Source organism: Lentinus tigrinus, assembly GCF_003813185.1.
Source record: "Lentinus tigrinus ALCF2SS1-7 unplaced genomic scaffold L226scaffold_13, whole genome shotgun sequence".
In the NCBI taxonomy this organism is placed as follows: Eukaryota; Fungi; Basidiomycota; class Agaricomycetes; order Polyporales; family Polyporaceae; genus Lentinus; species Lentinus tigrinus.
Window position 1 is genome coordinate 792,740 of NW_027137922.1, and position 19,850 is coordinate 812,589.

Sequence of the window (19,850 nt, forward strand, 5' to 3'; positions counted from 1 at the left end):
TCATGAGACGCGCACGCGTTATCGCGCCTCCCACCTCGCGCAGTACTAGTGGTGCGCGCGATGCGCGACGCGCTCTCCTGATCCTGTGAGTCCTGCGCCTGGGCATGCGGACAGCGGGCACATCGAGTAGTAAAATTGTGTAAATGTGATACCTATATCATGACGCTTGTCATATTGCAGTCTTCCAGCAGCAATGGAGGGATGTAGCAAGCACGAACTTCAAGTCGAGGACGGAGGCCACCATGTCGCGGCCATCACGTGATATGGGTATCCGCGTTGGTGGCTGAACAAGCGCCTGTGCTCTGTGCTCGCGCGTGCCTCGAGACTGCGCGAAGTCTTCAGCCTCCCAGAGTGAACTTCTGGCTTCAAAACTTGTCGCGTTCTCTCACAATAATCACAGAGGATGTTTTGGTCAATTGAATTTTCTATAAGCATGACAGACAGAGCCCAAATGGCACCGGTCTCGCCGTCCCCCGGCAGCTTACCTCAAAATCAATTGACCAAAACATTGCCCAGGTGACCATAAATCGAACAAACCCTGTTCAGTATCGTCGCGTCGACTCCGCACTCCTACAGACTTCGTCGATTTTGAGTACCACAATTCAGGGAGCGCCCGGTCAGGGACAAACATGCACAAACAACTGCGAGCCCGCAGGCGTTGCCCCTCCCCACCGGGAAGGCCGGGAGCCAGTCATGTCAGAGCGGTTATGTCACGCCTCCGTCCTCGACTCTCCTCGACGCCCAAGTCTCGTCCCTGGCTCATCCATCTCGCTTGTTTGATGCACCATTGACCTTGGACTGGTATATGTACGCAGCAGGGTGTACTGCATGAGCACAGGTGTCCTATCACCTGTCGATCTCTCTCGGACGCGACTCTCCATGGCAGCAGCTGGGAAACTTCCTCGGGCCCCATTCTGCATTTCCGAGCACATGTCTCCACGAACTCGCGACGCTCTCAAAGCCTTCTCTGAACCTGACTCCCTCTATCTCTCCCCGCCATGATCATCCCCACCCAGGTCAGAGCTCTCCCCCTCTGGCAGGTCGCCCTCTTTCTCGTCCTAGTCTATGTCGCGCACATCCTCCTCAAGTCCTACCGTGTTCGCGCTCGCAGCACTCCCCTTGGCTGCCCCCCGCGTCCCAGCTGGCTCTTCGGCGTGTCTAGGCTTATCATCAACAACCCTGACGCGTCTTCCATGTACGAGGCCTGGGTACACCAGTTCGGCTCTGTCTTCAAGATCCCCGCCCCGTTGGGACACACCCGCGTCATCTTGACAGACCCCAAGGCCATCGCCCACTTCTACTCTGTAGAGACTTGGACCTATGTACAGACCCGCTTGGCTAGAGTCGCCATCGAGAATCTTGTACGTCCCCAGCTTCTTTCCAAACCCTTCATCAAACCTAAATAAACGCTGCCGGACCGACATAGTTTGGACGCGGGCTATTGTGGGCAGAAGGAGAGTCTCACAAGAGGTACGTCGCCATACTCTTCTCCGTGCGAACCAGGCGTGCAAACCTTCTCCAGGCAGCGCAAGGCCATCTCTCCCGCATTCAGCAACGTCGCCATCCGTAGACTCACTTCCATCTTCTACGACTCTGTCTACAAGGTCTGTTGTTCCGAAAGCCACCGATCATATCACATCTCTCACCTCAGTGCAGCTCAAGACGAACTGGGACAACCAGTTGACTTCGGTCGACTCAGCACTCATTGATGTTCAGAACTGGTACGTATTCCCTAACCATTCGCACTCGAAAGCATGCTCATGATTCTTGCAGGATGAACCATGTCTCGTAAGTCCTGCCATGTCTCAACCATCTCCCTCTCCCACGGCTCATCCCCGCAAAGTCTGGACAGCATCGGTATCGCCGGCTTCTCCCACGACTTCGGCTCACTCGAGGGCAAGCACCCTGCCGTCGCAGAGGTCTTCGACGCCATGGGCCAGCTCAAGCCCTCGCCCATCACCGCCATCGTCATCCTCTTTGGTAACGTCTTCCCGTTCCTCTGGCGTCTCCCCACAGAAACGCGCAGGCTCCAGACGAAGCTCAACCATGCCATGGAGGAGATCGCGGTGCCGCTCCTGGAGAACACGCGGAAGGAGATGCGCGGCCTTGGCGAGAAGGGCAAGGAAGAGAAGAGTATTATTGGCCTTTTGAGTGAGTGTATGCGGGCATGTGAACGACAGGATGCGAGCTGACGGTCCTTCCCGCAGTTAAGGCCGAGGATGCCGATTCGAGCCTCCAGATGTCGCAGGAAGAAATCATGGCTCAGGTTCGTGCGAATCCATCCACCACGCGCGGCTGCTCGTTCTCACTTTGTGTGTCTGTTGTAGATGAAGGTCCTCATCTTGGCGGGCTACGAGACCACATCCAGTACGTAACTATGTTTCACGTCTCACATTCACAGTCGCTGACACGCTTCCCCCAACAGTCAGTCTCACCGTATGTCACTCCTGAGCAGCTCAACTGAGTGCAGATACTAACAAACTGCACAGTGGGCCCTGATTGAACTGTCGCGGAAACCGGAGACGCAGGCGCGGCTCCGCGAAGAGCTCAAGGAGCAGTTCCCGACCTCGGACCCGAGCTGGGAGCAGCTCACCAACGGCGCGGGCCTGCACTATCTCGACGCGGTCGTGCACGAGATCTTGCGCATCCACCCGCCGCTCGCGGTCACGTCGCGCGTCGCGGCCAAGGACGACATCATCCCGCTCTCGCAGCCGCTCCGCCTCCCGAACGGAGAGGTTACGCACCACGTCGCGGTGGCCGAGGGCCAGGAGGTCGCCATCCCCATCGGGTACATCAACACCGCGAAGGAGCTCTGGGGCGAGGACGCGGGCGAGTTCAGGCCCGAGAGGTGGCTGACGCCCGAGGGCCTGCCGAAGAAGGCGCAGGAGGTGCAGGGACACCGGCATCTGCTCACGTTCGTGGACGGGCATAGGATGTGTCTCGGGCGCGGGTTTGCGCTTGCGGAGTTCAAGGTGCGTTGTTGTTGCCTTTGCTCATTGTCCTCGGTTCCCGCTGCGGCGGCATCATCCGTCAAATGGTTCTGTATGCTGATATTATTGATATTTGCGGTGCGCGACAGGCGGTCCTGGGCGTGCTCATCAAGAACTACAGCTTCGAGCTTCCGGATGGGCCGGAGACGAAGATTGAGTACTGTCGCGGCGTGCTTCCGCGTCCGCGCGTCGCCGGAGAGAAGGGTGCGTGTGTCCCCATGCGGGTGCGCCGTGTTGACTAGAAAGCGGTTCTGTTCGGTCCTTCATCGCGAACAGTGGGCGGTTTGGTTCGGAGGGATGGTGATATACACGGGTTTTGGTACTGGTGTACGATATGGACATATGTGACCTTTATTATAGCCACGCAGGCCGAGCGAGATCCGTCCGCGGCGCCTTTGGATGGCGAACTTCCACTTGAAGGTTCCCGCTCTCGCGCGCAAGATCGCAGGTACGGGAGACCGACCGGGTGTGCTGTCCCGCCCACCTCATCTCCGACAGATCAGCCCTGTGGTCAAACAAAGACCCGGGGGCGCGGCTGTCGACCGCGCACCAGCGTGCTTCTGTGGGAGACGTCGTGCAGTGTACGTACCCGGCCGGTGCTGGGTGACATGGCCGCATGCCGGCACGTCGATGCGCGCAGCTGCAGCTTGTCTGCAGCGCGGTTTTGGCGTGCCAGTGCATTTGTGGCGGGTGGCGGGTATGTGGGAGACTGGAGTTCTTCCGGCTTGCTTGCTTACCTGGCTGTCGGCGTGAGACTTGCGTGCGTCACGCCAGGGTGCGTCTTGTACACGCTGGAGGATGGAGGCCGAGGGGATTCTTGGTTCTTGTGGTTCTTGTTGTCTGACCTTCGCGGCTTGTGTGGTGGCAGTTGGCGACGTCGCGCAGGCCGTCATGGGACCCAGAGTGTTTAACGTTCAGATCTTTCAGTCTGGAAGATCAAGAAAGTGGAACTTTGGGCACCTGCGCTAGCCTGCAATTACAGCGGACAGATGGTCGCGGCTGACACAGGTACCGAGCAAACGAGCGCAGGTGACACTGACAGGAGTTTGAAAGGGTTCATTGACAAACAGAAGAGACAAGGTGGGCAACCATCACCGCACGCACGCGCGGGGGCTTCTCGCCCGCCACTTTCCACCCTGTTGGACCCTGCTGGACGCATGCGGGCATCCTGGGATGTCCGAAGTGCGCTGAATTTGCGCGGCGGGGATTGGACGCGGAAATAGCTCTGGCGTTGGTTGGGTGCACTGCCAGGCTGTGTGACCGCCCTCTTCTTCCCTGCGAGTGGGAGGTGGAACGGAGACGGAAGATTCACCAGACATTCATTCCCAAAGATCGCAGAACCAGGAGCAACCAAGCACTCGCCCGGGAGGTATCGGTATCGTAGAGTCCGGGCAGCAACAGTAGAGTACTGTAGAGTACTAGTACCGTGAACACGAATACCACCAACACGCGCCGTTCACACACACGCTGTCATTACCACATCCCCTCAACCTGCTCATCACACACCACACACCACACACAGTCTGTCGTTTTGGCCCGATCTGGATCCGACGTCTTCTATATGCATGTCAAACACGAAGCTTGAAGCCAAGTGCCCCTTGAGACCGAGACCGAGACCGGTGAGACTGCGAATCCCCTTAGAGGATGGCAACACCGAACGCCGCAGCGAGGAACGCGACGAAGCCATTCGTGCTGAGAGAGCCCGCGCTGCTCGGCGAGGACGCGCTGGGGGCGCCGCTGCCCGTGCCCGTGCCAGAGCCAGAGCCGCTGGAGCCGCTGCCGGTCGGGCTCGAGCCCGAGGGGAGCGTCGTGGACGCGACGCCCGCGGTGGCGAATGCGCCGGCGCCGCTGAGGACCGTGCTGGGGTAGACAACGGTTGCGGCGGAGGAGGCCTGCGCGGCGAACTTGTCGAAGGTGTTGCCCGTCGCGGGCGGGTTGATGGCGCTGGAGAGGGGGTGAGTTCGTTTGTTAGTTTTGGGAGCGGTGCGCGGGACGTACCCAACCATGCCGGCCGTGCAGTGGACCTTGGGGGTCTGCTGCGCACAGTAGAACCAGATGGCTGTGTGGAGAGCGAGAGTTAGTGAGGAGTGATGAGGTTGGTTGGGAATGGGGAGAGAAGAGAGCGCGCCCGGCTACTTACGGGTGTTGACGTCCGTGACGGTCAGGGTCCAGGTGCCGAAGGGGCCAGAGGAGCTGTTGACGAAGAAGAAGCCCGAGTTGAAGCCGCCCTCCATGGGCTCGCAGGGGTTGGCGAACGTCGACTGCGCGACGGTGTGGTTGCCCGGGACACCGTCGAAGATGAAGGTGACGGTCGAGTTGGGCTGGGTGATGTTGACGAACGGCGGGTCGAACTTGAGGGCCATCGTCCCGTTAACCTCACCGACCTTGATCTGTGGAGAACGGCACACAGTGTGAGATGGGGAGCTGAAATGAGGTGAGGATGGGGTGTGCTCACGATCGTGTCGTTCTGGGCCATGGCGGCACCCGCGAGTGCAAGAGCAGAGACGGCGGCGGCGAAACGCATTTTGAGCAAGGTATTAAACGAAGAGGGTACGACGGGGCGAGAGGGTAAAGGTTGCACTGGGGCAAAGAAGGGAACGAAGGGGAGGTGGGGAGACGGCCGGGAGCGGACGCATGGAGGTTTATATAGCGCGCTGTAAGGGATACGAACTGTGCAGATATCAATTGGATGACAGCACGAGAAGACAGCCTCGTGAGCGGTGTTGCGCAGACGCTGACCCTGAAACCAAGGAGGCGGCCTCGGAGCGATGTGAGTGATTTTAGACGTCCAATGGGATTACGTTGGGAACGTAAGTGGGAAGAACCCTGTGTGCTGGTATGGAGGGAAGGTGCGGCGACCACTCCTTCGCGGCGGGCTTCTCACGGGTGCCAGGCTCATTTGGAATTATGCATGACATCCTCGAGTACTCACCCGGAGTTGTCCTGACCAACAATCCGTGCCCGCTAAAACGTGCTCAACACGAGCGTACAAGTCCTGAGGTGTCGTGAGTACCACAGAGTAATCTCGTGGATATATCCTCCAGCTCACCGGCTTCACGCATCCATCGGCGTTCCGCGTCTTCAAGTTGCCACAACGCCGGACATGGCGGGCGCTGACGGATGCGCTGGCAACTGTCGGACGTGATGATATTGCCCGCACAGTCACTTCCAAAGACCTGATGCGTGTGACCGAGTAGCAATCTCTGGTTCTGTAAATGTTGGAACAGTATGCGAGATGGCCCGTATTGACGTTCGTGGTCGAGCTTCGAGGGGGGGCTGGAGTACGGCGGCGTTCAATATGGCAGCCACGTGGCTTTGAAACACCTTCCATATTGGGAAAGTCTGGTCTGCATACTTACGGAGCAAACAAGTATCACCCACCAACGTTCCTACGACAAGACCTGGACAAGACCCGACACAGCCAAAGGGGACCTCGGGAACTGCGCGCGCACACTCACCAATGCACCATCCAAGCGACCGGAGGACGTGACTCAGCAGCGCTATTCCGATGGCCACGTCGGACACCCTTCTCCGTCCAGGCCGCAGCACCATTCAAAGACGGCAATCGCAAGGTTAGGTGAGGCAAATCCGGATCCATACACAGAATTGTCTGTAACATCTGAAGAACCGTCCTCACCTCTTCGCTCTTCCGGTGAGCGAGGGGCTCACCATGAATCCGACCTGAGGCGGAGGGTATTCGCTACCGTACTAGCCTCGTTCAAGCAAAGCCTTACCCAAGGTGCTTCCCACAAAGGACTCCACGAAGGACTCGTGTGCGGCGGCGTGCGCCACGAGAAGGAGCATCACGAATTCACTTAACAATCGACCACACCTCTCTGGTCCACCCGTTAGCTTCCTTCCCACGTCTCGGGCAAGGGATTCGGTCTTGCGACTCGCCAGCGCCATATACGGGTACGCTTGTCGCACGTCACAAACCAATACTGCGCTGCCGTTTTGATCAGCTCCTCTTCCTCGCGCACTGGCCGGATCCTGAATGCCGCATCACATTGTCCATGGCAAGTCCTGGGCGTGTCGTCCTGTTGTTGAATCGCACGAAGCCGGATGTGCTCTTACCGACGATTCGACGGTCGGATATCTCGATGTTCGCCAAGCGCATGCGGAGGGTCCGTGCGCATGTAGTGGAGGATAGACATCATAGAGACGCAGCGGACGTACCAGTAATTCTGTTGATCCTGTCCATCGAGATTGCATCCGGGACACTGTGGTCATGGACATGATGACATGCATAGCATCCGCGATATGAGGCACATCGTTGTGAGCACGTCAGCTAATGCACGCGAGGCTGATCAGGGTGTGCATGCAAAGTACAATTTATGCGTAGGTCGGCCGACTTGCATTCACCGTCCGGTGCTACGAAACGTAGCGCGTTTCTCCGACTTGCGTCTCTCCTTCTCCCACTCTTCCCGCTCGGTGGTGACTTTGATGTCGATGACTTCGGGCTCGTCGTTGACCTTTTGAACAGGTACGCAAGGCACGAGCGTGATGGTCAGCATAGTTCATACCAGAGTCAGGGCAACACAACGACACTTGCCTGAGGGACGTTCCATGTCTGGGCTGCTGCACGTCGGTTGGCGCGTGCGATGGCGTTCAGACCATATGCGCTTCCACTCTCGAATTCCAGTCCTTTGTTCTCTTGCGGGTCGCGAGAATTGAGCCTTGTGGAGAATGTCGTGCGTCAGATGATCTGTCCACCAAGTTGCTGCAATAGGTCCCTACACTGCGAGCAACGAGTTCGCGTATACTGTCAAGATCACTGTGAGCTCTATGGTAGCGATCACAGAAGGGTTACGCTCACGTCTTGCTGTTACAGTACTGAAGAATCCATATATGAGGGAGTACGTGATCGCAACGGTCTGGGAGATGGTGTACTCGTGATCGGCATGTTGTAGACCACGATCGTCAGATACTCACGAGGATGAACGATATTAGATTGAAGATGCTGAATCACCTAGCGTAAGTCGGGTCAAATTCAGATGACGGATGTGGACACTACCAATGCAACAGTCCTGTGCACGGAGGTGTTAGCAAGTCATCATGATGCGCAGAGATTGAGGCGCACGTACCGGTGTTGACAACATATAACATGATTAGTTCCATCGGCGCAGCCCTGGCACCAGGCAGGCGGATCTCGTCACAACATGCAGCAGAACCAGGATCTCGACCGAGATACGCACCGCTTCAAGCTGGAACGACTTCGTCGGAGGACATAGGTCAACGTCGCCGTGAACATGATGTCCGCGACGGAGCCAAGGCCCAGGGCAGTCGAGATCAACCACTGTTGCGGCCCTTATTAGTACTGACCCCGAACCGGCGAACAGATACTGTAAAACGTGACGTACAGCAGCAGTATTGAGGTTCTCGATGCCCTTCACCGTGAAGCTGTGAGAATGGTGCCACGGTCAGCCGAGGGCTCGGGTGGGGGTGTTAATGCTCACGCTCTGTAGGTCAAAGCTACCTCTCTCGGATCAGTGGTTTGGTACGTCCATGAAGTACCTAGTATTACCTATCGAGAAGCCTGGGGAGAGATAATATAGACCTGAGCGAGCTGGTACCTAGGAACGGACAGTCGAGTCTTACCGATTTCACCGACCAGGCACAGCATCTACGGTAGGATCGTGAGAGCCGGATGGTCGTAGGCCTCCTAAGGACTTACAGCAATGCCGACGACCAATTGATACTTGGGTCCAACTAGGGTCTGCTTAGAGAATCCTGTGAACACCAGGGGAACGGGAACTTACGCAAGAAGACCCGTTTGGCAAAGAAGCTGGGAACCGTGACGATCAGCCTTAAAATAGCTATGGGAATGATATTCCTTACAGTTGCGTCGTAAGCATGATGGTGCTCTTGGGACAGAGACAGAGATGAGCATAAGGTTCACATGGCAGCATGGAGCAGACGAACCAGGATCATGGGAAGAGCCTGCATGGACACGGTCAATGATGACTGAAATTCGACAAGAAACTGTCAGACTCACGTCGAGAGACCTGCAAGAAGATGCTGTGAGTCAGTTGCGAGTTGCGAACGATAATCCCAAGAACAGAGGCTCACCATGGGCTTTCGTTCATCAGCAAAGAGAAGTTGAGAAACCCTGTGATTAGCCAGAAGTAGCTGATTGATGCTCAGCAGAGGGTCAGTGAGAGAAGCGGATCTGCTCACCAAGTATGCATGGTCATTGCAGTATGCGCAGTCTCGAGTAACCTATCGCGAGGTCATGAGATGGCTTCGAGCGGACCGGGGAGATAATTGCCAGCCTCACATAACAGCAGCGACCTGAAGGTAGCGGTTGGTTCCACCAAAACTTGCAAAAGCAGTGTGGACGACATACCAAGATGCGGATGAACAGAGAATCGGTCGGGAATAGTCGGAAATATCGATACAATTGGTGTATGCTGAGACCATATAGGCTGCCCAGATTGTTAGACCGTGCAGGATGACAAACATTAGAAACGACGTACATGGCACCGGCAAAGGTGCCAAGGAGATATGCGCCCAGCGTCTTGTCGAGGGGCAGCCAATCCTCAAAGTTAGGAACTATAGCAGGGAGGCCCTCGAGGACATCGTATGGGGGAGCCATGGCCGGTGGCACGCAAGAGCAACGGTCGGAAGATATGGGTGGCACACCGACCACGGAACCAATATATCCTGCCTCACATTAGAGTGTGATGCTTGCGAGCAAACCTAACTCGTGGGTGTATCACGGGAAGCGACATTGACTCCATGAATGCGTCACCTTCTCGAGCTGAGGTGGCGGGCAGCAGCGGCCTAGGGACGATGGGAGGGCGACGGATTTATGTATAGAACGCTGGGCAGTGTGACGACGACATTGTAAATGTCCGCAGTTCGGATATGTGGCCTCGGTCGACGTACGAGAGCGCTGTCGCCGCAGGACAGCATGGATACATGACATTGGTGGATGACGGCCATTGAGCTTGAATGAGGTGACGACTCCCACGAGAACAAGTTCAAGGGGCAGTGGACAGCAGTTCCGGGCAATAGTCGGCTTCGATCTGCCAGCAACGGGTGCGTACAAGAGGTATTGTTAGAGCACTGTCATTGTCGCCGAGAGTCAAGGAACACGCACGGACAGATGTGATGATGCTACCCGGGCTGTGCTTCCCCCACGTGCCTCAAGTATCTGGAAAGGGTGGAGGGTAGAGACAGTAGGCATGGTTTCAACATGCGTATGCCAAAACCTGCACAGTAGAGAAGCAGAAGTACGCTCGGGTGTGGAACCCTTCAGAACACCAATATTGATATGGTATCTGGTCGCTAAGCCGCGAATGCTTCCTTGGTAGCGTTTGGACTATTGGGATAACCTACGCGACGTGTATTAGTCGTACACTGCTAGCTCACAAATATGCAACAGGATGTACGAAAGCAACAAATAAAGCAACAACGGAGCAATACTACAGAGGTATCCAGACGGTGTCCATGAGACCGAGTCCATGTATACATGCAAAACTCACGAACAGAGGGGAAGGTAGACAAATGCAAGAGGGGCCCGAGAAGGGCTAAGCAAAAGCATTCACCCTGGCGTATGGTGCATGTTCAGCTAGCGACATATCGTAAAACCAACTAAGCCACTCACCTAGGTACTGTCCCTCGTCGGGCGGACGCAACGACCCCATCGGTTCTTCCGCGACATGCCCCCTGGTCACTCCTCGAACGGGCACGGCTACAGGCATGGGGGAGGGTCCTCCAAGGCTGATAACTCCACCTTGAGGCGATCCCAGTGCTTGTGTCGTCGCAGCCGCCTGGATCTGGGCGTTTTTCGCGCCGACGTGCTTGGGCTGCTTGCCCTCGAGCATCCGTATGAACTCATTCCATAACGCGCGGTCGTCGCGCCCGAGGTTCATCCACTCCTCGATGAGATTCGGGGGCGCATCGTGCCACGCTTTCCTATGGTTACACACGGTGGACTTCTTGTACGCGACGCCGAAGACCTTCGTGAACGCCTCGGCTTGCTTGAGCGGCGGCATGAGCTCGTTCATGCGCCGGAAGCCCTCGACCATGTCGCAGACGTACATTCCGTAAGGCCATGCCTTGCTGCTGTTTCCGCTGGGGCGGGGGTGAGGCGATGGAGATGGCGATATTCGGCTGACGGGAGGGGGCGCGGGGGAAGGGGAAGGGGCTCGTGTGGAAGTGGTTGCTTCGTGAACACGCGCCTGGGACACCTGGGGTAAACGAGATGGTAGTGAAGGCGGACTGGACAGAGGTTCCGCCACGGCGAGAGCAAGAGAAGATTCGGAAGAGATGGTCGGTGTCTGCGGAGGTACAGGACTGACGGGCGTATGAGGGATATATGCGTAGTCCTGAGGCGTGATAGGCAGACCCTCCGTCGAATTAGGTGGCGAGTAGAGCGGTGGAGATGATCCGGTGGGGGATATTGCAGACATGGGCGAGAGGTACGCCGTGCTGAGTTGTTCCGGACTGTCGGTATATGAGGGAGGGCATCCGCTTGCTTGGGAAGGAACGCTGGTTGCAGTTCGCGACGAGACGAAGCTATGCGACGAAGACGATCTGCGGTGCTTGGGTACGGGTGACCGCAGGCTGCTCTCTGCTGACCGTTTCTTCGAGGACGTCGGCATTGTGATATACGGCAACGGCATGTCACAAGACACAGGCGAGCTCTGCAGCTTCAGCTCGTCTTCGAGTCCGGGACACTCGTCGTCCTCGAACCCATCGATGAGGCTCTGGCGCGTCCGGTAAAGAATGCGCTGTCCACTTAATACGGTGCGCACGGTACAGAGCTGTTCTTGCTCCCATGTACGTGCTTGCGGATTGTAAACGTCGATGAACGTCTGCGGAGAGAGTCGTAGGGAAGAGATGATCTGCTCCAACTCTGATAATCGGAGGTAGGGGAAAGTGTCGATCTCCAGTCTTAGACGCAGAGGTCGGGTATTCGCCTACAAACGACAACGATCAGCTTGGGGTCCGCCATTGACAGAGGGCGCGGCATATGAGACGTGTGCGATGCACGATGACATGGAAGCGCGAGTCGCTGAGCACATCTGCATCGTACCGGAAGGCATGACAGTCGTCCTTTGAGACGACGAATTCTGAAATCTCATACTCCGCTAGTCATGTCTGCTACATGTCGCTTCCATGTCTACCGCCCAACGAGAAGGAAACAATATCAACTCACCTTGTGCCATATCACGAGTGTCACGCTCCTCTTGAGCGACTCAACGAGTGCCATCTGCTTCTCGTCGACAACCTCCTCGGTCGCCGGGCTGTGCAAATCATAGGTGCTTGTTGGGGTGTAGGAAGACTTCCGGAGCTGCGCCGAAGCCGGTGGGAGCGGAGAGTTGAGAGCCGTCGATGTTGTGGAAGATAACGGGGAAGAAGCAGATGTAGATGGTAATGAGAGAGTGAAGGCGGTATTGGGGCGGGTCGCTATGGACTGCGCCATGCACGGTGGTTTCTGGGCCTTACGTCCTCCACCGTGGAGGGGTTTGTGCGAAACTTTCGTACTGCTTTGCAACTTGTCGTGGGTTTACAACTCACAAAATTGACCATTGATGAGGCTCACGGTAGTAGATGAGTGCACAGTCACTCTTTGCCCCTCGCGAATGGTATCTTCAAGCTCGCTTAGATCAGAGTTGTCGATCTGTGCTCCCGAGGCAGATCTCGACGTCTAGTGGAGGGTATGGATTTCGAGAACAAGAACGTAAGTGTCGTGAAGCACGGACGACAAAGATGAGATCGTGAAGGACGTTGAGCGACGTAACCAAGAGGTGGGATGAGGAGACTGAGAGCGAGGACAAGCGCGAAGTGGCACACGCTGGCGACCGCGTGCTGCCGGCCACTGCTAGCAGCGCTTGCTTGCGAACCACCACCATCTCCTCCTCCCGCCCACGTCCCCGATGGTTCTATTTTCCTGCGCTGAGTGTCCCACTCGCAAAGTGCCCTGCATGCAAGAAAATCTTGCGATGTAGTTTGACGGCCATGTTTCAAACTCGTCCAAGTCAGCCTCTTCCAGGCGTCCTCGCAGGATTCTTCCTTGCGTGTCTCAAACTCCTCGTATCTCGCGCTCTGCTTTGCTGTCGTACTCGTCTCGTTATCGATATGCTCTCCTGCTCTGCTCTGCCATCCCTGGACAGCTCCAGAGATATTGTCTCCCAGTCGCAAATCGTCCCGAGTCCTTCCTTGCCTCGCGTCGTTGTCGCGCTTCCCCGCAACCCTCCGCGCCTGGAACCGTCTCCCACATGTTCTCTCAACCCGGACGAGTCCTCTGGAAGTCAATCGTCCAGTCCTGAGGAGGTATGTTGTCGAGTATTTGAGTCGTAAGATTGGGTCTGATGCAGGTGGTTGTTGCTAGCCGCAGACGACGCAGAAGCTCATCCTGCGGAAACGCTCAACGTCCCCGTTGCAGATCAAGCTCCCGTTTATGGTGAACCGCCTCCGAGTGCCCAGTCCAAAGTCGCCTACTTCCGGCACTCGGTTGCCTCGAGCCCTGCCTCCCTCCCCTGTCGTGCAGAAGTCAGATGTCGTTCGTACCCTCTCGCCGGTTGATCATGAGCGCACTACCACGTCGGAGCCGACTGCCGGTCCTTTGAGCGACAGCGAGGCTACCCTCCCTTCGGATGAAGACCGGACGACGCCTTGTGACATGCTTCCGATCCGCAGAGTCCGCTTCTTGACACCTCCTTCCTCGCCCGAAGAGTTCACTACGGGCTCCTCCGAACCTCGAGAAAGCGAGTTCAGCTCGGACGACGAGCCGATCTACTCTACCTCTGTTTCCCCGAGCGATCTCCCTCTGGCAACGTTCCCTCCCCCGAAGGTTCTACCTTGGACTCAGCTACTGGACAATCAACCTGCTGGCGAACTGTTCGCTGCGACGCCCCAAGCGTCGGGCGAGAACGCGGTCGGTCTCACTCTGGGCCCACCCTACGCAGAGTACGGCGTCGCTGCGTATCCTGGGCTCTACGTCCTGCCCGCGCTGGATACTTGGGAGGAGATCCACGAGAACCTGTGTTGCGTTCTTGAGGTGTGCGCTGTTCTTTCTGACTTGGATCGCTCCTCGCCTGGGGCGATGAGTGCGATGTATTGGGATCCCGAGATGGACTACGTATCTGCACGGTGCGGTTCCAGCGGGCTGTGGACTTGCCGTGTCTTCCCAAGCATGATGTTTTAGGGTGTTGTTGTCACGATGTGTGCACTGTATGTACGAGTATAATCAGGAGTTGTTTCGGTCAGTATGTGTTAGCCAATATTCGGTTCCCTTCCGTGTTGGGGTTCTGGTGTGATGTGCGACTATGCATATGTAACTCCGCGGCGGCCATGTGTCCTGTGACTGAAGATCCCGCTGCGGCATGCCCACTTTATGCCCACTTCTTGTGCTTGACTTACACTCGCCCATGGACGGCAGACACTGTGGTCCCCGGGTCGTACGCTAGGATGAAGCTGAGAAATGTGGCAGAGGACAAGAGTGGCCACTGCGGGAAGTAAACCCAATTATAATAAATGCTAAACACAATGTTAGCTCCGAAAGCATTGACTAGAACACTGAGTACAGCCACACTTATAATAATTGGCGCCGTCTTTAACAATGATTACAATCGTTTCTGAAAGCACTGCTTATAATACTGTATTATCGCACGTATAATCATCGCGCAGAACAATTTGCACCCATTTAAATCAATGTTTGATCCATTGGGTGCACCGGCACGTCCTTCAACAGCTGAGCTCGAGTGCTACCACATCGGTGACTACTCTGCGCTGTAGCGTAGCATGTCCCTGACCTTCTGACATATCGCCACAAGCATTGGAGCGCTTCGCGGTTATCTCGCGCGCGCGGCGCCCGGCACCTGCTCATGCGACGTGCAGTTAGCTCCCCGGGCCCATGGTCCTACGTGCATCGGTGGGTATCCTCAAGGAACGGGGTGCATCAAGAATATCAACTACATAACTGAGTGATTGAGTGGTATAAATGAGTGACATAAACGCGAACGACAACACGTGGAGGAGTGAGTGCGCTACTCGCAGGCGCTCGCGGGCATTTCGAGTATCAATGTCTCGCGTTATCATGCTCCCCATCGTCTGATGCCTCGGGGAGGTCATCTGGCTCGTCGTCTTCCTCGCCTGCTTCTACTCTGCCCTCGTACTCGGTTGTGAAGACGGTGCGCGCAAGTGCATTGCTGCGGTCGACGATGCCCCATGACTTGCGCGAGTAGACGCGCCCAACCACAGCTTCGATTGCATTGACATCGATGATGATTTCGGCGGCCAGCTTGCGGTACAGGGTGAGTTCTTCTGTGGCATCTTCTCCATTCGTCTTGCACGGGCTGATGATTGCAAGTAGCAGTGTAGATCCGGCAAGACCCTTCCAGACGTATTGCTGTCGCAGGGGGAGGGATAACTCCAGGACACCCAAGAGACGGCCATATTGTGTCACCTGGAAGTGTTCCCCATCTGGTGTTCGCCCCAGAATAGAGTACTGTAGAGAAGTGGATTAGTTAGGATCACAGACACCAAACAGCGAGCTGCGAACTCACCCGGACAAATGATGAGTTACGTTCAGGTGTCCCCATGTGCTCGTTCTCGGCTATCATCGCTCGAATCTTGTCACCTCCGCCGCCAATGCGAAACTTGCCCCAGGCTGGGATGCAACGTGGCAGTGCATTCTGGACGATCGACCGCCTGCCACCAATCTGCGCGATCAGGTGTTCAGCAACAATGCGGCGGATAGGATCTGACGGCTCATATTGTGTGAGGCACGGACGGCGCAGATAAATCATAGGGTCTACCAGAAAAGTATAGTCAGTTGAAGCCAGGACTGCAAGCTAGATGACGGTCACTCACAACCAGATAAGATCAACTCATTTTCCATCGCTCGATCAGCGTCCCGACGACTAGGGAGGAGCTCCTCCTCAAAGTCATACTTGACGAGGAGTTGGTTTGCATGTGCGATGTTGAGAGCGCGACGGTCCAGATTGGCCCAGGGACGTGACCGTGAGCGCAGTGCTCTCTTGAGGCTGCCACAGAAGCGTTCCATAAAGAAGGTCCACGTACCCCAGACCGGTCCAGCAAAGAGCATGTCGTCGGCGACGTGCAGAAGACCGTGGACTACCATAAGACAGGCGGAGAGGCGTTCCGAGTCATACTGGTAGTAGTACTCTTCATAGCGCTCGACCCATGATATGATATCCAGGCGAAGCTGCTTGATCTCCGTGCGTGCGATCTCGAACTGCAGTGTCCGGCGCATGATGCTGACGAGGTCGCACGCATGCTTGTAGTACTTCACATGCTGGAACCGCCCACGGAGGACAATAGGCGCGATGTACATGAACCAGAACGCCCAGGTATCGGCAGTGAACCTGTCGCGTTGGGTGATGAGGTCCGGAATGACACCAACGAAAGCTGCGGGGAGCTGCTTCACTGCATCCTTGGTCTCCTGAGCGATCTCCTGCCAAATATGATCGGGAATGATGAAGTGACCAGTGCCTTCCTCTCGCCGGAGATCGCTGAACCTCCCCATCCACATAGCCACCAAGTTTGGGATGTTGTTCTCACAGAAGAGATGCATCCAGTCCCATGGAAAGGACCGGGCATAGTCGAGGGTCGATTGTACGCGACGTCCGATTGCGGGACCAATGCAGTTGTCGTCGTCAACGCGGAAGCCGTGATGCTTGCCGAGTCGCTTCTTATGAGCCGTGGGTTTTGCAGCTCTGATGGTCGCGAGCTGTACAAGGATCTGTTCATGGTTGCGAAGAGGAAGGTTCGCCGGATCCCAACGCGTCCGTGGTCCTCCTGGCTGTCGCGGCAAGTTCAGCGGAAGGTAGTAGTTTGTTTTGCCTGGCATCAAAACACCGTGAATGCGGCAGGACCGACACGGAGTCCATGCATTGACACCACGGATGTTCAAGAGCTTCTGAATCGCAAGGATGTCGCCTAGACAAAAGATGCAGTAGACATGAAGCATGAAGAATGAGCGGCTAAGGGCATCAAAGGTGGATACACCGCGCGCGAGTTGCGCGAGCTCGTCCTCGAACGGGACCAGGTATGTCCATACGCGCTTCGGCTGGTTCGGTCCACCGATGACTCCGAGGCAGATCAGGTTCTCCAGGTGCGTGCGGATTTCCGGAGGAAGGTTGTAGTTGAGGAGTAGAAGAGGGGTCGCTGAAGGTCCAGCGCGATGTCGTTGGAATAGCAGGAAGGCATCAGTACACAATGCCAGTGCGATGTCCCGAGGGTCAGAGAAATGGACGTGGCCAAGGTGCTCGCCGTCCACTACGACATGAGTCGCGCGCAAATTCTGGTAGTGCTCGCAGCTGAAAACGTCTCGGACCACCTCGGGGTCATTCACGAAATTCGCGCGGTACTGCAGAAGCTTGATGAGGCGTATGCATTCGAACAGTGCACGTAGGCGAGGAATGAGGGGGATATAGCAGAAGTAGCGACGGGGGCGACCTGAGGGGCTCAATCGAGGCTCATTGCACTCGGGACATTCCTGGGCATCTGCATAGAGATCGAGATAGCATATGCACGAGTTAATACAACATTCGTACCACATTGCCTTTAGGCCTGACAGCGCGGCTACTCGGTGGAGAATAACCCAGTCGCTGTTTAGCGCAAGCTTCCGTCTGAACGCTCGACGAAATTCGTTGTAGGTCGCATGAGGGACATTTGCTATGAACCGCAGGCGGAAGGCGCAGACATTGTCTCGCTCCTCCTCTGTGATGTGGAGATTCCCTGTGTAAGTTATCAGCATACTGAGCATGTGTGCGAGCAGACGCTGTACTTACGGGCATCATACATTTCCGCAGCAGCCTCGGCATCGAGCTGGGCCAGAAGTTCTTCCCCCACAGCTTCAACCAGACGTGATAATTCAGCCGCGGCTTCATCATCTTCGCGATCGTGGTAGCGAAGCTGCTCCGGGACTGCCTCTGGAGGCGGAGACGAGGGTGGGGATGGTGATGGCGAAGGAGAAGAAGAGGAGGTACCGTCCTGGGCATACCCGTCCTCCGCGTCCATAGCGTCTGCATCCACCGCGTCCACTGCGTCCGCATCCACCGCATCCACCGCATCCACTGCGTCCGCATCCACCGCATCCACTGCATGCGCATCCACCGCGTCCACTGTGTCCGCATCCACCGCGTCCACCATGTCTTCCATGTTGTCCTCTGCATCGACGTCGGCGTCCTCCGCTTCTTCTGCATCTCCCTCCTCTGCCTCTGTGTCCTCGGCATCCTCTGCGTCCACGTCAACGTCAACTTCCACGTCCGCATCAAGTTCATCTTGAGTCGACCCGTCAAGACTTTCGCTATCGTCCGAGGCGGTGCTTGAGGGTGCGTACAATTCTTGCCCAGCATTTCGTACACGAAGACGATGCTGATACCTTGCTGTTCTTGATAAGTTCATGTTACAGGTAGGTGTACAATGACAGCGCCGCTTGCGTGGCTTCCGCTGTTTGCGACGCCGTTTACAACCGCGCTGTTACAACCGGTATGCTCTTGATCGTCTACTACTACCATGGACTAGCTTTACTTCTTCGTCGTGCTACTGTACTATAGCGGCTCTGGTCTAGCACAACTAACCGCACGGACTTACCTTTTCCTTAGATAACCACTACTAGGTCGTCTCTCCACCCATCTCCACCTCCATATGCCTTTACTCCACTCGTCTCCAGTTCCTTACTCATCTTCTCCACTCAGTTCCACTTAGCTCCACTAGTCATTTCGTCATTCACCACTTTACTCCACTAGCACAAGGGCCATATTCCACCGTACAGCCTCAACGCTAGCAGTATATAAAGACCCCTCATGTAGGACATATTCCCCAGTTTTCGACCTCTTGTATTCCTCGTACAATTACCCTTCGTTCAATAACATTAGCTGCCAATGGTCTGTAGACTATTGGTCCTTGCTCTTGTTATTGTCGCAACACTTCCGCTCCTAGTCCTCGTCGGACTAGCGTCTTGCCTTCTCTAAGACTAAGGTACAGTATAAGGTGCGGTGTACTAACGCTCGTAACGCATTAAGTCCACCGTAACACTAGGTCGAAAACTCCATAACGGCACAACCTCATAACGGTTTAGTGCACCGACTCATGCAAAGAACCGGACTGTCTTTGCGCATCCCACACTTCCATCGTCGCCGACAGAACCAGCACGAGAGCAGAGGCTCTACCCCAGTATCTACGTCCACCCTAGGATTCCCTGAGGAATCATTCCCTACTCCGGACGTCCTGAGACAACCGGTCTCACCGTACCCACGTCCATCGAACCCAAGTCCAGCTACGCAGGCTGCACACGAACCCACCGACATCCCTGAAATCCCCGGACCATACAGGCAAAGTTACCTCGACCGACCCCTCCCTACAGTACCACTCCAGTGGACAAGAAGACCGCGAGGCTCGAACAACCCCAGCGAAGACTCTGTGACCGCATATCCCACTGAGGATTCTACCACAGAGTACAGTAACGAACTTCCAACCCTCGACAACACATCAGACGAGGTCGCATACCTCCTCCGGTGGATCCACAATCGCATCAGACGCTCCCTCGCACTAGTCAGCGACTCTACACTCAGCAGAGTAGAACGGTTGCAGATTGCCCAGCACCTTACCGACCTACACGCAGCAACTCGAGTCATCACAAGCTTCATTGACTATCATCAAGAGGGTGAAATACCTTACACCCACGAGGAACAGTCGAATAGTTTCTAAATGAACCGAGAACGCTCAGTCTCTGATCTCAAACCAGACGATTACCCGTGCTACAATCTACCACATCTCTATTTTGCACGACCGCCAGAGGACAGATACGAGGATAGTCCGAAGCACTACGTACGGTGCACCGCTCAACCGTGTCCGAATCGCCTCAACAGACAAGAACTA

The 19,850-nt window shown here is 56.0% G+C and overlaps 9 protein-coding genes across 9 annotated transcripts in view; 3 read left to right on the forward strand and 6 right to left on the reverse strand.

Moving 5' to 3' along the window:
• The window catches only part of L226DRAFT_523460 (uncharacterized protein), a gene marked incomplete at both ends in the record, with an annotated part of 2,762 nt that extends 2,475 nt beyond the window's left edge, over nucleotides 1-287 (forward strand). Inside the window, one exon of the mRNA XM_067678820.1 lies at nucleotides 181-287. Coding sequence (XP_067535244.1) covers nucleotides 181-287 — 107 coding nt within the window. The remainder of the gene's footprint in view (nucleotides 1-180) is intronic.
• Nucleotides 288-711: 424 nt separating this feature from the next.
• Nucleotides 712-3,381, forward strand: L226DRAFT_553265 (cytochrome P450). Its single transcript, XM_067682915.1, has 11 exons — nucleotides 712-1,361; nucleotides 1,427-1,470; nucleotides 1,523-1,604; nucleotides 1,657-1,721; nucleotides 1,774-1,788; nucleotides 1,844-2,151; nucleotides 2,208-2,266; nucleotides 2,328-2,367; nucleotides 2,426-2,436; nucleotides 2,490-2,972; nucleotides 3,080-3,381. The coding sequence occupies exons 1-11, from the start codon at nucleotides 999-1,001 to the stop codon at nucleotides 3,230-3,232; spliced, it is 1,623 nt and encodes a 540-aa protein (XP_067535245.1). The 5' UTR covers nucleotides 712-998; the 3' UTR covers nucleotides 3,233-3,381.
• Nucleotides 3,382-4,627: 1,246 nt separating this feature from the next.
• L226DRAFT_571536 (uncharacterized protein) lies at nucleotides 4,628-5,514 on the reverse strand (the record flags this gene model as incomplete). The annotated part of the gene is made up of 4 exons (XM_067684566.1): nucleotides 4,628-4,934; nucleotides 4,989-5,049; nucleotides 5,131-5,380; nucleotides 5,446-5,514. 4 exons carry the CDS (start codon nucleotides 5,512-5,514, stop codon nucleotides 4,628-4,630), a joined length of 687 nt encoding a protein of 228 aa, XP_067535246.1.
• Nucleotides 5,515-7,215: 1,701 nt separating this feature from the next.
• Nucleotides 7,216-9,788, reverse strand: L226DRAFT_535540 (uncharacterized protein). The gene is made up of 22 exons (XM_067680929.1): nucleotides 9,467-9,788; nucleotides 9,337-9,415; nucleotides 9,268-9,281; nucleotides 9,168-9,209; nucleotides 9,060-9,119; nucleotides 8,986-8,995; nucleotides 8,913-8,930; nucleotides 8,829-8,854; nucleotides 8,750-8,775; nucleotides 8,665-8,699; nucleotides 8,589-8,613; nucleotides 8,515-8,526; nucleotides 8,447-8,462; nucleotides 8,351-8,390; nucleotides 8,186-8,286; nucleotides 8,075-8,118; nucleotides 8,005-8,017; nucleotides 7,923-7,950; nucleotides 7,807-7,864; nucleotides 7,728-7,752; nucleotides 7,543-7,666; nucleotides 7,216-7,462 (listed from the first exon to the last, which is right to left on the reverse strand). Exons 1-22 carry the CDS (start codon nucleotides 9,583-9,585, stop codon nucleotides 7,349-7,351), a joined length of 1,029 nt encoding a protein of 342 aa, XP_067535247.1. The 5' UTR covers nucleotides 9,586-9,788; the 3' UTR covers nucleotides 7,216-7,348.
• Nucleotides 9,789-10,320: 532 nt separating this feature from the next.
• Nucleotides 10,321-12,759, reverse strand: L226DRAFT_613483 (uncharacterized protein). The gene is made up of 4 exons (XM_067686514.1): nucleotides 12,544-12,759; nucleotides 12,157-12,484; nucleotides 10,600-11,917; nucleotides 10,321-10,541 (listed from the first exon to the last, which is right to left on the reverse strand). The coding sequence occupies exons 2-4, from the start codon at nucleotides 12,421-12,423 to the stop codon at nucleotides 10,537-10,539; spliced, it is 1,590 nt and encodes a 529-aa protein (XP_067535248.1). The 5' UTR covers nucleotides 12,424-12,484; nucleotides 12,544-12,759; the 3' UTR covers nucleotides 10,321-10,536.
• An 83-nt stretch (nucleotides 12,760-12,842) lies between these two features.
• Nucleotides 12,843-14,243, forward strand: L226DRAFT_535543 (uncharacterized protein). Its single transcript, XM_067680930.1, has 2 exons — nucleotides 12,843-13,274; nucleotides 13,333-14,243. The coding sequence occupies exons 1-2, from the start codon at nucleotides 13,080-13,082 to the stop codon at nucleotides 14,146-14,148; spliced, it is 1,011 nt and encodes a 336-aa protein (XP_067535249.1). The 5' UTR covers nucleotides 12,843-13,079; the 3' UTR covers nucleotides 14,149-14,243.
• Nucleotides 14,244-15,021: 778 nt separating this feature from the next.
• Nucleotides 15,022-16,491, reverse strand: L226DRAFT_463839 (uncharacterized protein; the record flags this gene model as incomplete). The annotated part of the gene is made up of 3 exons (XM_067675817.1): nucleotides 15,022-15,450; nucleotides 15,509-15,756; nucleotides 15,864-16,491. 3 exons carry the CDS (start codon nucleotides 16,489-16,491, stop codon nucleotides 15,022-15,024), a joined length of 1,305 nt encoding a protein of 434 aa, XP_067535250.1.
• A 372-nt stretch (nucleotides 16,492-16,863) lies between these two features.
• L226DRAFT_448655 (uncharacterized protein) lies at nucleotides 16,864-17,124 on the reverse strand (the record flags this gene model as incomplete). The annotated part of the gene is made up of 1 exon (XM_067674922.1): nucleotides 16,864-17,124. A coding segment is annotated over one exon (261 nt), but the record flags the coding sequence as incomplete, so codon positions are not given.
• Nucleotides 17,125-17,157: 33 nt separating this feature from the next.
• Nucleotides 17,158-17,724, reverse strand: L226DRAFT_463629 (uncharacterized protein; the record flags this gene model as incomplete). Its single annotated transcript, XM_067675799.1, has 1 exon — nucleotides 17,158-17,724. A coding segment is annotated over one exon (567 nt), but the record flags the coding sequence as incomplete, so codon positions are not given.
• Between the last annotated feature and the right edge of the window lie 2,126 nt (nucleotides 17,725-19,850).